The sequence below is a fragment of the Gossypium raimondii genome, chromosome 4 (assembly GCF_025698545.1).
Source record: "Gossypium raimondii isolate GPD5lz chromosome 4, ASM2569854v1, whole genome shotgun sequence".
Lineage (NCBI taxonomy): Eukaryota > Viridiplantae > Streptophyta > Magnoliopsida > Malvales > Malvaceae > Gossypium > Gossypium raimondii.
This window is the reverse complement of record NC_068568.1, coordinates 484,250-499,607: the sequence shown is the minus strand read 5'-3', so window position 1 is coordinate 499,607 and position 15,358 is coordinate 484,250. Positions and strand designations below refer to the sequence as shown.

Sequence of the window (15,358 nt, the reverse complement as noted above, 5' to 3'; positions counted from 1 at the left end):
ATAAAAGTCCTTTAATTTTTTTTATATCGCGAAAGTTAAAAAATCAATGGATAAACTACACTCAAGGTCACTAACCTATTAGTAAGCTTATGTTTTGGACCACTCAAATTCAAAAAGTTACAAAATGGTCACTGAACTGTTGTTAAGTCACTGAACTACTCAAAAATTTTTATTTAAGCCACTAGGCTGTTAAGTTTCTTTTAAAAAAAGTTCGACTAGCGAGATCTAAGTGATGATTTGATGATTGGTATGATGGATTAATACCCATTGAATTCGATGAGTAGAATAACATACATTAGATCTAAATCGATCTGACGGTTAATGTCGAAGATCAAATAAAAAAGTTGTTGGATTTTAGTTCACAGATTTGTGATGTTCAAAGTTGTTTTATGAAAAAAATGAATTGTAAAAGACAAGTAGAAAAGGAACTTTAAATTTTGTACTTGTGATGCAAATAGATAAGACCATACAACAACGATTTTAAGAATCCAGTAATTTAAACTTATTAATAGTTTAGTGAACTTGAATGTAGTTTACCCTAAATCAATTGCCACTACTGTAGGTTCGACTCGAAGAGACATATCAATTCATTTTATTTCCAAATAACAATAAATTAATATTTTTTATATTAATATTTTCTATTTTAGATTTAAAATTAAATAAAAATATTTTTATTTATTTAATTAGAAATCTAAGCTAATTTAGGTTATGTGCATTTTCTTTTTAAATTGCATCCCAATCCAACTCAACCCATCATATGAATATACTTAACTAGATTTAAAGGGTGTAAATAATATATTTATGCTCACAAGCCTCTCTTTTTTACTTTAAATAAAAAAGTTCAATTTAATTTTATCATTTTTAAGCTATCGAGCAAGCTAACATTGCCGATCTTAATATTGATTTGAGCAACTCACAAGTTTAATCGAAATTTTATCTATAAATATATCTTCAATGATTTATTATTTTATCCAAAAAAATTAGATGAAACAGCTCAATTTGAGTATATAAATCATATAAACGAGTTTAATTGAGCGAGCTTCAATAATTCTATTTTATTTCAAGTTGAACTCAACTTATAATGGACTTTAATAGAGTCTGGGATGTAATGACAAAAGGTTTAGTTAAAATAACATGGAAGTATCTATACCAGAAATAGAATTGCATTTTGTCTTATTTACTTAAAAAATATGTAAATTAGTCTATGTACGTTAGATCAAAAAGCAAATTGGTCATTCTATTAAAAATTCTGTTAAAAACTAGTCGACGTGCACGCGGCACACCACATGTAACTATTTGATTATTCCATCAGCTACACCAATTTTGAATAGTAAAAATAAATGAAAATTTTAATAAAAATTATTAGTTTGCTCTTTGATCTAACATACAAGGACTAACTTACAAATTCTCTAAGTAAAGACAACAAAATATAACGTAACTCCTAGTACAAGTCCTCCGCCGTACTTTTACCTAAAAAGCTTTTGACCGCTAGTATATCAAAGAATCAAATTTTATGTACAAGAGTAGCACAAAAAGGTTAAAATATACTATAAGGTCCCTATGCTTTTTGCATATTTAGAATTTAATCCTTCTACTTTTGTTGGAAGAAATTTAGTCACTTTACTTTTCAGATTTAAAAATACAAATCCAATTGTTGGCACAACTAAAATTATTTGTGTTAAATTCAAGTTCATTACATTTTTTACATCACTATTAGGTGAGTTTCTTTTAATTCAAAATGTCATACCAGATGATTTTAAGAGCGTTAATAATTAATTTTAAATTTTAAAATAAAAATAAAAATACTAAATTCCAAGTATACGAATAGTATGAACCATGAGGCATATGAACTACATTAGCAAAAGCCAAAATTAGATTCAAAAACAGCCGGAGATTTCTTCAACTTGTCTACATTAGGAGAATATCTATATCTATATCTCTCTATATATAATGTTACACCCAAGGTTCAGCTGAATCCCAGCTGAAACAGTCCACCGTGTTTGGAACACGTTACCGGAGCATATACCCTCACGAGAGCAACAATGGTACCCCGAAAATGGCACCAAATGAAACAACGGACGTTCAGAATAGAGCTCAAGACATGTAGAAGACGTATCTTCTTTTTATGTGAAAACTAGTCCTTTCGAGTGCCATATCGACATCTAACTTCCTTACCTTCGATGAGTCTCTCCACGGCATCTGAAGGGAGGCCGATCATCTCCAACGTCTTTTCCCACACTTCGAATGAAGTCTCGACACTCTGCGCTTCTTTAGAAGGATTTGTAGGATGACAACCTTGGGAAATGAATGCACAAACAGGCCACTCGTCGGTTTTCAACGACTCGCAATACTCTGGAATCTGAGGATCTGTTGCTGCGAAAAGAGCACTCCTAGAACCTACATTGATATTTAATGATGGCAAAAATTAGCTCCCAATTCCCCTTATCCACTGGCATATGGCAATTCCTCTTAGTTTCTTATAGATGCATGACATCATGGACCAAGAATGTATTTGGAAAACCAAAAAAAAAAGAAAATGTAAATTTCAAACAAAATAAAACGAAATTGAAAACAAGAAGCCTAAAACATTACATTGACATGATAATTATTTATGTGATGATGATAGATATGCTTCACAAAAACAATGTGCTACATTCATTAATAGAAACTAATTAAGAAAACACAATTGAACTAATCTTTGCAAAAACTTACCCTCTTGAGGGCTGAATAAAAAATAGGGTATTAGATGATAAGCAGCTTGAACGATTCTGGGTAGATCCCGAGCCTGCGCTTAAACATAGAATATAGAATAAGATCACTATTTTCAATGACAGACACATAAAGATGATGAGCAGCAAACAATAATAGATATCATTTATCTATGGATCATTTTCCCTTCAGTACCCTTGCATAACACTTGTGTCTGACACATATTCAGACATGTGATCTACATAGATGACATGTTGATAAATAAACAAAATAACATGTGTCCTTTGACTGAAAGAAACTTCAAGAAAATGGCTAAATTTTAAACTTCAGCTATTGCCAAACATGACAGTTAAACATCTTCAATCCAAAGAGACATCACACTATAACTTGCAAGAGAATTAATGTTGAACATAAAGTTTCAACAAAACTAGTAACGAAACCATTCATTTCAAATACTTTTCGACGAGTAAATATCGTGTATGAGCATCAAGTTATTAGGCCTTCTTAAGGAAGCTTTGCCTTCAGCATGGTCAATAAACAAAATTTTCAAAGGAATCCTAATCCTGATATAAGATTTTAAGAATATGATGGAAGGCTATTTGATTTTCATCTTTGTATACAAATATTTTGCATGCATTCAAAAGGGATATAATTTTTTTTTTGCATATATCTATGTTTTTCTCCTACAATTACGAAATCCTTTCTCCTGAAACAGCAGAAAAGTTGGCTCATCTTCTAAAACAGTGAACATACAAATTTTGGTAAAAGTATCATGGAGGCCGTTGTATTAGAAGTTAGATTGCATTTTGTCCCCTCGACTCAAAAAATGGCAAATTAGTCATTATACATTAGATCAAAGAGCAAATTGGTCTTTTTGTACAAAAATTCATTCATTTGTATTGTTAAGAACTGGTGCGGTTAACAGAATAACCAAACAGTGACACGTGGTAGGTGTACCACGTGTACCTAGTGTTGACGTATAATGACCAGTTTTTAACAGTAGAAATGGATGGAATTTTTTACAAAAGGACTAATTTTACCATTCATTGAGTAGAAGGAACAAAATGCAATCCAACTCATAGTACAGGGATCTCCATGGTACTTTTACCACAAATTTCGTATCGTTATATTTTATGTTGAGGAAGACAAGAAGGAAGAATCTCTGAATGGAAATATGTAATTGTAAACATTCAAGTAATGACCCTTCTAATAAAAGATGGAGAAAATGAAATGCTCTTATACACTTACAACATTTGTGTGGACAATTCCAGGTGATACACACATAACGTTAACACCGGACTCAACAGGTAGCCGTTTGTGGAGGACACTGCTAAACATAACCTGCAAGCCAAGGCAACAGTTTCATAAGCCTATTGTTAGTGTAATATATTTTACTTTACATCTTGATTATATCCAACTTCTTTATTTCTTGATGATCAGTTACTACAACAGGATGAAAAAATGCATGAATAAAATCGAAAAAGCCACAGGTTGATTGTTAATGACCTTTATAGGCTCGCTTAATAAACAACATGTGAACGTAGGTAAGTTGAACTTGTTTATGTTCACAAACAAGCTTGATAAAGTGTTTGTTGACGAGCAAAGTTAAAGGCTTGACAATAACTTATCATTCATCAAGTTATTAAATTTTAACTTCAGTATCTTCTTACACAAATGAAATTACGATTTAACATCTTTGTTATTGAAACGTAGGATAACATAGATTGAAATTCATCTTGTAAATTTTGTAAACTATTGTTGCAGAGTTGCTTTTTATATGCACACAAAACACAGACACGCAAAAGATAAATCCAGAAACATGAGCACAAGAAGATATCCACTTCTTAAGCCGAGAATCTCATATTAGATGGCAACAAGAACAGGGAAGTGCTGTTGTCGATATAAATCCATCCCTTAGACCTAAAGCACTCACCTTTATTCTGAGGGAATCATAAATGAGTCCACACCTAGGATCCATATTATCTGTTAGAAGCCATCTTTAGCAAATGACAGTGTTGAAGTCAGTTTTTCAGTTAAAAGTCCGCTATAATGTCGCTTGTGTCTTGTTAAATTCTCAATTAACTCAACCAAGCTGAGCCCAAATAGTTTGGCTTGAGCTCATTTATGTTCAAGCCCGCCTAAAGTTAGCTTGACAGTTAGATTGTCCCATGTAACCTATGTTTAATCATATGAAAAGCATTACAAGGTAAGCTGCCATTCTGTGTCCATAGGTGAAACCGAAGATATGATGCAAAAAAACCATAATTCAATGAAAATTTAAAGCCAACTAACTGTTAAAAGGAATTGAAATGACTTCTTATTATACCTGTGCTAGCTTGCTGTTAGTATATCCCAACAGACTTGAGTACTTTCTTTTCCCAGAAACAGTGTTCATGTCTTCTGTATCAACGAAGCCAACATAATGCATCTGCAGAAGGGAAAATCAAATACACCATCAAAAGATAGCTATTTGCATTTTTGTAAACAGTGATGACAATACCGACAATGAACCCTATGTTAACTAGCAGTAGAGTAGTATTAGTCTGTGGCACTCTACCATAAAAAGAAAGCAAAAATGGTCAAATTCAAACTTCCTACTAGCGCCAGATCAAGCACTCACCAAAACAAAAAAAAATCTCGAAAACATAATGCTCATCAAAATCTTATAGTTATTGAATCAAAAGTTACAAAACCAATCTCAGAAACATGAGGCTCAACAACTGCATAGGTAATTGAAGACCTTCGAAGGTTACATCTTTGATTCTCCTTATACCAAATGCAATGAAACACAATGCATAAAGTTTAGTGAATTCCCTAACACTACTATTTCACTTACCATCTCCTACCTATCCATTCCAATAAGCCAACATAACAACCAATACTTTTCACCAGCAAAAGTGATAGTTCATAAAGTGATACGAGCAAAAAAAAAAAAATTTAAGTTACAACTTACAACCATATCAACAGTTACCATCAGAATCAATAATTACAAGCACCAGGGGTGGCCCCCAAAAATGATAAAATTTTAATTTAATTCTTTAAAAATTATAAAGATATAAGCTAATATAATGATGAAATTGCATTTTAGCTCTCATAAAAATATATAACTCGGCTTAACTCAACCCAAACTAACTATCCTACACATGATATACAAAGGTGGTATTCAAACTTGAGCTCTCAAGCCGGAATCGAACTTGAGCTCTCAAAATTCCCTTCGCATTAAGCCAAGGCCTCATTGGTGATACATGAAAGCAATTGTTAGTAGCAATTATGCAAATGCTTAATCATTTAATCCGAATGGAACTTACAACAGAATTGACATTAATAATTCGACTTGTAGACCCTTTAATAAGTGATGGCAAAAGCAATACAGAGAGCAATGCTGGAGCTAGATGATTCACTTGCAAATGCTCCTCAAACCCATCCTTTGAAAACTTCTGGGTTTCTGCAAATAAACAAGTTTAAAATACAACTCACCATTTTGGGGTTCAAACTAATAGCTTAAATTAAACATTAACAAAATCAAAAAACGAACCTCCAATTGAAAAAATCCCAGCATTATTAATAAGAACATGTAATGGTTCTAAACGAGCATTCCATGTATTAGCAAAACCAACAACAGAATCCAATGATAAAAGATCAAGTTCCATAACCTCAACATTCAAAAGTATCCCTGCCCAAGAACTACACCATTGATCAATCAATTCATTAGCTGTTTTTCGGTTCCTCACTGCCATTACAACATGTGCCCCTGCTTCAGCCAATTGTCGTGCTATTTCCTTACCGATACCACTCGTAGTGCCGGTTACGATGCATGTGAGGTCGTTTAATGACGGTAATTCTAATGGGTTTTGTAAGTGACTCGTTTTTGTTCTTTGAAAAAGTAGCTCGTAGGTTACGTACATCCATCCCATTAACCATTCGATCCAACCCAGAGCTTGTTTCTTCTTCACCATTAATACTCGATAAATTATTCTTCTTTTTTCGTTTTTAAATCTGTTTTAGTGATATGTAAAGATTTTGAGGAAGCTTTGCTCGAGTGCCCAGACCCTGTGAAAATTATGAGTGTAACTTCAAAAATAAAATTAAGTGGACTAAATTACAAGTATTTGTATGATAGAGGACTAAAAATAAATTAGACCACTCATTTTTCCCGAAAAAGAATAATTGCGACAAAAGAAAAGGCTTAAACGCAAATTTGACCCTCAAACTATAGCATTCTTTCATTTAGGTACCTAAAGCTTTTTTTGTTGGCAGCTAAACTATGGTAAAAGTACCATGAAGGCCCCTATATTAAGAGTCTGATTGCATTTTACCCCTTCACTCAAAAAATTGACAAAATAGTCCCTATACATTAGACCAATGAGCAAATTGGTCATTCTGTTAAAAATTTCTCCTTAAAAACTAAGCCCAATATGTCTGAATGTGGTACATATGATGTACCACGTGTAATTGTCTAGTTATTTTGTTAGTCATGCTAGTTTTTTTATAGTAAAAATGGATGAAATTTTTAATTAAAATGATTGATCTACTTTTTAATCTAACGAACAAGAACAAACTTGCCCTTTTTTTCACTAAAGAGAACAAAGTAATGATGGAATATTTGTTTGGATTTAAGCGTAGCAAGTAAAAATAAAAATGTGTACTAAAGATAATGAATTAAAATGAATTTTATATATCTTAAAATATTTTTAAAATTACAATAATATTTATACTAAATAATAAAATAACTTAAATGATATTGATGTTAGAATAATTAAAAGTTATTAAAATTATTATTCGTATTTAAAATAAAGATAAATTACCTAATTGATCACTCAACTTTTAGAACGCTTTCATTTTGATCGCTTAAAAATTTCTTCCTTATAATTTCACCTAAAAGACAGCTTTCATTTTAATCACCTTTAAATATAGTAGATTGTATACATTAAATCATCTTTTACCACTTTATAATAATTTATATATTTATTCTATTTTTAATAAATATACTAAATATAATTAAATCATAAATGTGTATATATATCATATATCTCAATAATTATTTACACATGCACTCTATACTGACACATTTCTCGAGTCCTGCATGTACTTATCTCCACCAACCAATACATTCTTCTCCGTGAACCGTACACAACTCTTCGCAGAGATTAAAGACAAAACCTTGGTACAATGTCAATATTTTTTATTGTTGGGGATCTGAATCGACTGCCAAAAAAATAGCACTTCGAAAATTTTTTCTCGAAGGAACCAATCCCCGTTAACAATAAAAGTTCACATAAAGGCATAACTAATGTTACCATTCAAAGAGAAATGAAATATTTGTTTAAAATTCAAAGTTGGCAAGCAAATAATGTAGAAAATGAATCCAAAATTGTCATTGTCAAAAATGTAATAAAAATAGAACAAATGTCAAATGGCATCATCAGGCAAAAAGAAGAAATCACTAACTGTTTTTAACACACTGCAATGCTTCTTCAAGTGGTGTGTGAACAACAATGAACACAAGATACCGAGACCGAAATTGAGAATCAATCGTCTTTCTTGTTTGTTGCTAGAGACTTGTTCGCCATTATAGGACGTTTATCCTCCGACATCTTGCAGCGTATTTCATCCCTCTCCTTAAAATACCTCTCGAATGCTCGAGGAAGGAATCGCGGAATCAAAAAGAAAAAGAGGTTGATAGAGAAGTACAATAGGTTCGCAGCCGCCAAGCACTTCCCCAACCAATGCCATACGATATCCTGTGCAATTCAGATGCAAATCGATAACACTGTGAATTATTTGAAGATAAACTAAATTAATAGTCACTCAAGTAATTTCTTTTTTAGGTGAATAAAAAGTTACAAAATAATCGCGTAACTATTTAATTTTATCTTTTTTTTGTCATCAGCTGATCAATCATAGCAGCTTTTAAATTGACATAATAACAACTTTAATTCTTGAATATTTATAAATTATGTCAATTCAATCTTGATTTTAAAAATCTAACCCTTAACATTTACACATTATATAATTTAATCTCTTTTTTTTACAATTTTATTTTTCTATAACATTGAGGTTAATTTTAAAAGGGCAAAAAAAAGTAAATTTGTTATCTTGGATTGTTTAATGTTTCTATCTTTTGTATATTTTCAATCAAATTTAGATGATAAATTTGTTTTTTAGTCTTTTACGTGGAAGGGTAAAAAAAACAAAGTTAAACTGAAAAAAATACCAAATTATATAATATGTAAATGTTGAGGGTTAAATTTTTTTAATCAAATACTAAATTGACATAATGTATAAATGGTGAAAGCTAAAGTTATCGTACCAATTTTAAAAGTTGTCACCATGTTAGCCCGTTAGTGATAAAAGAAAATTGAATAATTGTATGATAATTTTGTAACTTTTTATAATTGTGTGACTAAAAAAATTTACTAATAATTAAGTGACTACACGAAACTAGAAGTATTTGGTGAAGAATTTACCTTCAGTTGTGCATTAACAGGCAGTGTTTTGTTGAGCCAAACATCATGTATCCAGTCAACGAGAACGAAGATTCTCCGAACCGTATATAGTAACGGGACGAGTGCCCTCACCGGTGGCGAAAATAAAGACAGCCCGCCTATCACGTTTTCTGTTAGTATTTGGAAAGAAAGCAAGAACAAGTGCGGTGTAGCCGATCGAACGTCATGGTTGTCGCCCCTTGCGAAGCCGCCCAAGACATACGCGAGCGGCAAAAAAAGACCTACCGCAGTTCCAAGGATCACATAGAGCCTAAACAGTTTGCTGCCTTGGAAAATCTCCTGCGAGGCAGTCGATACATGACCGTTGGATGGGAAGGCGAAACGCGAAAGGGCAATAATATAAGCGGAGGCAATAGCTGGGAAGACTAAATCAAGGAGAGGGACAAGGCCACTAATCGAAAAAACCATAATGAAAACTACTAGTTGGAGCTCGATCACACGTAATGATCCCATTATACTGCCTACCCCGGATTGTTGCTGTTGCTGCTGCTGCCGCTGCTGGCGAGGTGGTTTGTGCTCGGGTTTTTCCCCAGGTGCTATGGTGTGATCTGGCTCACTCCTTGGAGCCACGGCGAGAGATAAACCGGACATTTTTACGTTGTTTGTACAATGAACTAAACTTTCATATAAAACCTAGACAAAGAAATGAACCAAGATTCAGTTCTTCAATAATCAATCATCATCAGTATGCAAAAATGGATTCAATTCTTCAAGAAACAATTATCGGCAGTATTCGAAAGCGATTAAGATATGCTCGATACTTCGATGTTTTCAACGTATCGATCAAAACTTCGAAATGGAATGGCTAATAAGAACAGTAAGAGTTTCACATACATACAGACACACACACACGCACAACTTCATTGATCGCATTTCATGCTTGTACTAATCGAGTTCAATATAATGCCAACTTCTAATTCCATTATAGGCTAATTAAGAGGGCATTAAACACTGGAAACATCAATATGTTCTGAAACATATTAACAATTAACCAATCCATTATGAAAAAATAATCCAAAATACAATCATAAAATCAAATTCACAAACAGGAAAGGAGCATATCAAAATCTATATAAACATGAATTAATAAAACTTATAAAATACTATAAACATAGAATTAACAGGCAAATTGTCAGATCTAATTACATTTTATTTCAAAAATAATGGCATAATCCAAAGAAATCAGATTCATAATTTGCAAAAAGAGGAAACAAAATTAGCCAAAACTTGAATCCTATGAACTTCAATGAAACTGAAAACTATCAATGCATTAACAAAACTAAAGACAACATTGCCGATAAAGCTGACAAATGTATTTGCAGTGAAGAGATCTTACTGAAACGAAGGATTTGAATCGAAAAATGGTGAAAGTGAGAAAGCTTAAGCTTTTTGCGTTACAAATACTGAGTGGGCGATTACTCCTAAAGTTCGTTTTCACGCGTGTAGCCTTTTATGGATTTACACGTGGCTGTATCGCACGTGGGAGTTTCTAATTCTTACTTGCACGTGTCATATATTGTACTGCTAAAATAAAAGAAAAATGTTCATATGTATGTACCAAATTGAAATAGAGACAAAAGTTAAGCAAATGCCCCAATCATTATTATTTGAATTAATCCAAAATAATAATTATTATTTGAATATTATTATCCAAATTTAAATTATATTATCCATAGAATATTCAAATTTGAAAGTTAAATTAAGGCCAATTTAAAAAAAAAAAAAGCTTTAGACTTGAGCCCAAACTCAGCCCACCAAAAGCCTCGTATCACTATTTTAAAAAATAAAATTATATATTTAAATTTCATTATAATAAAACATAAATATAATATAAAATTAGTTTATATTTCTATTATTATTTATAAAAAAATCCAACTAAACTAGACTTGTTCATGGGCTGGGTTACCTGTCGAGGCCCAACGGAAATTTGGGAGGATTTGAAGAACAATATTAGGCCCAAAAGATGGGTTTAGACAAAAAATTAGGCCCGTTTAAAATATGTGTTAGGCTCGAGCTTAAACATTCAAGGCCCGAGCCCGACCCGACCTATTTTAAGTTTATAATACTTTATATTATATTATTTTTATATATTATGTAGTTTAGAACACATTAAAAAAATAAACTTATACTAATAATACTATTATTTTTATATATTATGTACTTTATATTATATTATTTTTATATATTATATATTTTTTTATAATAACACTCTAATGTAAACATTAAAATAATGCTAACATGATTATAGAAAAAAATTTAATAAATAAAAAATTTATAAAATTATTAAATATTAATATAATATAATATAAATATTTTTTAAAAAAAATTAAAAATAATATAGGCAAGCCTAAAATGGGTTTGAGTTAGTCTTTTGCAAATATGAGCGAATTTGGATAAAAGTTTAGGCCCAGATTTCGGGTCTGGCCGGGCTTAGATAAGCATAAAGTATATTAATATAACACTTAAACCCAGCCCAACCCGGCCCATGAGAGCCTCTAAACCGAACTGAGGTAAAAAAATAGGTTAAAATATGCTATTAATCTTTGAAATTGCTAAAGTTATGGATTTAATCCATGTACCTTAATTTGGTTGGTTTTAATCCCTATACTTTTCAAATTGGTTTCTTTAGTCCCTGTACTTTTTAGATTTTGAAATTTTAGTCCTAATTCAAACAGTACCAATAATTTTGTTTAGTTATTACTAGTATTATACTATATGTTTAATTGTAAATTTAGTCCACATTCTCCGATTGGCTCATTCTAAGCCAAGATAGTTTTCAAATTTTGAAATTTCAAGATTGACACAAATGATGTTATTAATCCATTAACTGGATTTGTAGTGAGTAATATGTGGAAATAATAAGTTAACATAGCATTACACATATGATAATATGTTTTGTCACATCAAATTTTAGAAATAACAAAACTGAACTTAGTAGATTTAACAATTAATGATTGGTGATGACTAAATTAAATTCTAAAAATGAAAAGTACAAAGACTAAAAATATCAAATTAAAGTACAGGGACTAAATCCATAATTTTCGTAAAATACAGGGACTAATAGCAGAGTTTAACCTTAAAAATATAAACTCAACTCAAATTTGAAATTTCTATCTATCCATTATGTTAGAGAAAATATGAAACCATCAGTTTCTTTTAATATCATATATGCATCCCAGTTTCCATAATCCTTTTAATCATTTCCACCGCATGCACCACCACGAAAGCAGCGGACGCCGGCAAGCTCAACATCATCACCGCCACCATCCCTAAAGCTAAGCTCGGCCGAGTATTCATCAACTGCGACTGTAAAACGCCCAAAACATCACATATAATCGAATCGTAACTCGTGTAATACCGTTTCTCCCACTCCATCCAATCCGCCGGCGGTTCATAGTTCCGCTCTATCATCTTGATCTCGTGTATTCTTTTCCGTAGAACAATCATGTTTTCATCGACGAGTCGCCGTCTTCCTCCACCACCAACGCCGCTGCAGCTCAAGTCATCATTATCCGATCTTCTCGCGGCGAATATCTTCGGCGTCGCCGTGGAGATCGGTTTTCTGGATCGGTGTTTCGGAAAGCACGCTGTTGAGGAAAGAAAACAGGTATTGCAAAGAGATTTTGATCCCATGATTTTGAATTTTCTTTCTTTTTTTGTTTATTTGTTGATGATGATATTTGATAATAGCGTTTATGCTAACAGTGTTTTTATAGTTTGAAAAACGGCGGTGGGAACCACCGATGGGGGCGGCGCGCGAAAGCGTGTTAATAAACAGCGCAGATACAAGTTGGTTGCGCGTTTTTCAAGGTGGATCCCCCAAAACTCAACGCTCATCACGTTTTGATAGCGACGTATCGGATATTCTAATTTAGACAATTAAATTTATACATGTCTCCAAATATTAGGTTTTCTGGATAACAAATTACGCAGTTTTAAAATGCGTCTTAAATATTTAACCTTCGACTTAGAGGTGTCCATGGGCCGGGCCAGGCCGGGTTCGGGCCGGGCCCAACAAAAATTTTTAGCCCGCTTCCTAGGCCCGGGCTCAGCCCGAAATATGGGTCTGAGATTTTGCCCAGGCCCGGCCCGGGAAAAAATTATGGAGCCCGGCCCGGTCCGGCTCATTTTTTAATTAAAATTAAAATTATATTTTTATTAAAATTAAAACTAATTGTTATTAAAATTAATTGTTATCAAAATTAATTATTATTAAAATTGTATCAAATTATATATTTTTTGTACCAATCAACATTTTGTAAAATCTAACATTTTGTTAGTAAAATTATTAATTGTATTAATTGTTACTAAAATTATCAAATTATTAATTATTAATTGTTACTAACATTTTGTTAGTAAAATTATTAATTGTTAATTGTATTAATTGTTAGTAAAATTATCAAATTATATCAAATTATTAATTGTTAATTGTATTAATTGTTGTAACAAAATCTAACATTTTGTAACTTAAAATAAAACTAAAACTAGTATATTTTAAAAATAAAAAATATATATTTAATATATTTTCGGGCGGGCGGGCGAGCCCGGCAAAAATCTTGCGAGGCTCTTACTGCTTTTCTAAACAGGCCTCATTTTTGCCCAAGCCCATATTTCGGCCTATATTTTACCCAAACCCTCTCATATTTGGTGAGTCGGTTGTCGGTAGTGGCCGCCCGACCATGGACAGTCTACTTGACTTGATTTTTATAGATTTAATGATAAATTTATTTATTAGAATTTACGTATTTTATTAGAATGATTTTAATTATATTTTTAGTTTTTCTAACGATTAATTTTATTCTTTTTTCAATCTGCTTTTTTAATAGATTTAATGAAAGTATCGTTAAAAAATTAACGGAATGATGTGAAATTTCATATGTGAAATATTTTAATGAGATGTAATTTATTACTTAGATTGCACGATAAAATAATTACATGTGGAAATAATAAAATAAATAATACATTAAATTAAAAAATAACTCTTAATTTAAAGAAAATAAACGTAATTATCTAAAAAATTTAACTCGATAGAAAAACTTCTCGATAAACTAAAAGAAAGTTTGAAAGCTTGAATTTATTCATTAAATCTATTAGAAAATACAGGTTAAAATAAAAACTAAAGGTTGATGGTAAAAAAAACTCAAAAATACAATTAGGGTCATTTTGACAAAACATGCACAAGTTAGTGGCCAAATTTATCATTAAGCTTACCTTATATTATGTTATTTTTATATACTGTGTAATTTATAACACATAAAAATAAATTTATACTAAATATATAATACTATTATAATGTAAACATTAAAATAATATTAAGATGACTATATAAAAATTTTAATAAATAAAAATATTAAATTGAAATAATATTAAATTTTTAATTTTTTTTAAAAAAATAATATGAGCGGACTTAAAATGGGCTTGGTTGGTCTTTTACAAATATGAGCGAACTTGAACCTAATTTTAAACTCATATTTCGAGTTAGTCTTAGAAAAGCATAAAGTATTTTAATATCATATTTAGGCTTAATACCTCTTTTGGCCCCTATATTACAGTTAAATTATCACTTTGGTACATTTACAATTTTTTTTGAAAATTTTTAAATATTTTACAATAAGGGCCAAACTATTATAAAAAATAGTACAGGTACCAATATGATAATTTAGCTATGGTATAGGGGCCAGAAGAGGTATTATGCCTAAAATTTACTACAAGGTGTTGTATCGTATTAAAAAATTCAATTTAGTCCCTTTATTTTTAAAACATAATATTTTATCTATGCATGTTTGATAAGATGACATTTTAATCGGTAAAAATACCATGGAGGTTCCTACGCTACAAATCAGATTGTATTTTGCCTCTTGTCTTCAAAAAATGAGTAAATTAGTCATTGTACGTTAGATTAAAGTACAAATTGGTCATTTCTGTTAAAAATTTCATCCAATTCTACTGTTAAAAACTAGTGTAGAACGAACTAGCCAAACAATTACATATATCTCATGCTGATGTACAAGGACCAGTTTTTAACAATAAAAATGGATGAAATTTTTAACAAAATGACCAATTTACTCTTTGATCTAACATACAGGGATTAATTTACTCATTTTATTAGTAGAGGGACAAAATGTAATCTGACTCATACTACA

At 31.3% G+C, this 15,358-nt stretch overlaps 3 protein-coding genes across 4 annotated transcripts; all 3 read right to left on the bottom strand.

Moving 5' to 3' along the window:
* Window positions 1–1,951: 1,951 nt before the first annotated feature.
* Window positions 1,952–6,665, bottom strand: LOC105780170 (dehydrogenase/reductase SDR family member FEY). The gene is made up of 6 exons (XM_012604340.2): window positions 6,245–6,665; window positions 6,018–6,154; window positions 5,036–5,137; window positions 3,958–4,050; window positions 2,713–2,785; window positions 1,952–2,397 (listed from the first exon to the last, which is right to left on the bottom strand). The coding sequence occupies exons 1-6, from the start codon at window positions 6,663–6,665 to the stop codon at window positions 2,135–2,137; spliced, it is 1,089 nt and encodes a 362-aa protein (XP_012459794.1). The 3' UTR covers window positions 1,952–2,134.
* A 1,360-nt stretch (window positions 6,666–8,025) lies between these two features.
* LOC105780173 (uncharacterized) lies at window positions 8,026–10,623 on the bottom strand. 2 transcript variants are annotated; one of them, XM_052629898.1, is made up of 4 exons: window positions 10,552–10,623; window positions 9,681–9,848; window positions 9,177–9,494; window positions 8,026–8,450 (listed from the first exon to the last, which is right to left on the bottom strand). In XM_052629898.1, the coding sequence occupies exons 2-4, from the start codon at window positions 9,804–9,806 to the stop codon at window positions 8,238–8,240; spliced, it is 657 nt and encodes a 218-aa protein (XP_052485858.1). In that variant the 5' UTR covers window positions 9,807–9,848; window positions 10,552–10,623; the 3' UTR covers window positions 8,026–8,237. The 2 variants fall into 2 exon arrangements, with proteins under 2 accessions (XP_052485858.1, XP_012459798.1); XM_012604344.2 differs by having other exon boundaries at window positions 9,177–9,848.
* A 1,597-nt stretch (window positions 10,624–12,220) lies between these two features.
* LOC105780174 (uncharacterized) lies at window positions 12,221–12,907 on the bottom strand. Its single transcript, XM_012604346.2, has one exon. It carries the CDS (start codon window positions 12,846–12,848, stop codon window positions 12,378–12,380), a length of 471 nt encoding a protein of 156 aa, XP_012459800.1. The 5' UTR covers window positions 12,849–12,907; the 3' UTR covers window positions 12,221–12,377.
* Window positions 12,908–15,358: the final 2,451 nt, after the last annotated feature.

Excerpts from the sequence above, each read along its gene's own strand:
- LOC105780170 (XM_012604340.2), bottom strand. The coding sequence starts at position 6,665 with ATGGTGAAGAAGAAACAAGCTCTGGGTTGGATCGAATGGTTAATGGGA. Across the intron at positions 2,786-3,957 it reads GAATTGTCCACACAAATGTT|GCTCGGGATCTACCCAGAAT; the intron begins GTAAGTGTATAA and ends GTTTAAGCGCAG. Across the intron at positions 2,398-2,712 it reads TTTATTCAGCCCTCAAGAGG|GTTCTAGGAGTGCTCTTTTC; the intron begins GTAAGTTTTTGC and ends ATATCAATGTAG.
- LOC105780173 (XM_012604344.2), bottom strand. The coding sequence starts at position 9,806 with ATGTCCGGTTTATCTCTCGCCGTGGCTCCAAGGAGTGAGCCAGATCAC. Across the intron at positions 8,451-9,176 it reads CTGTTAATGCACAACTGAAG|GATATCGTATGGCATTGGTT; the intron begins GTAAATTCTTCA and ends TGAATTGCACAG.
- LOC105780174 (XM_012604346.2), bottom strand. The coding sequence starts at position 12,848 with ATGGGATCAAAATCTCTTTGCAATACCTGTTTTCTTTCCTCAACAGCG.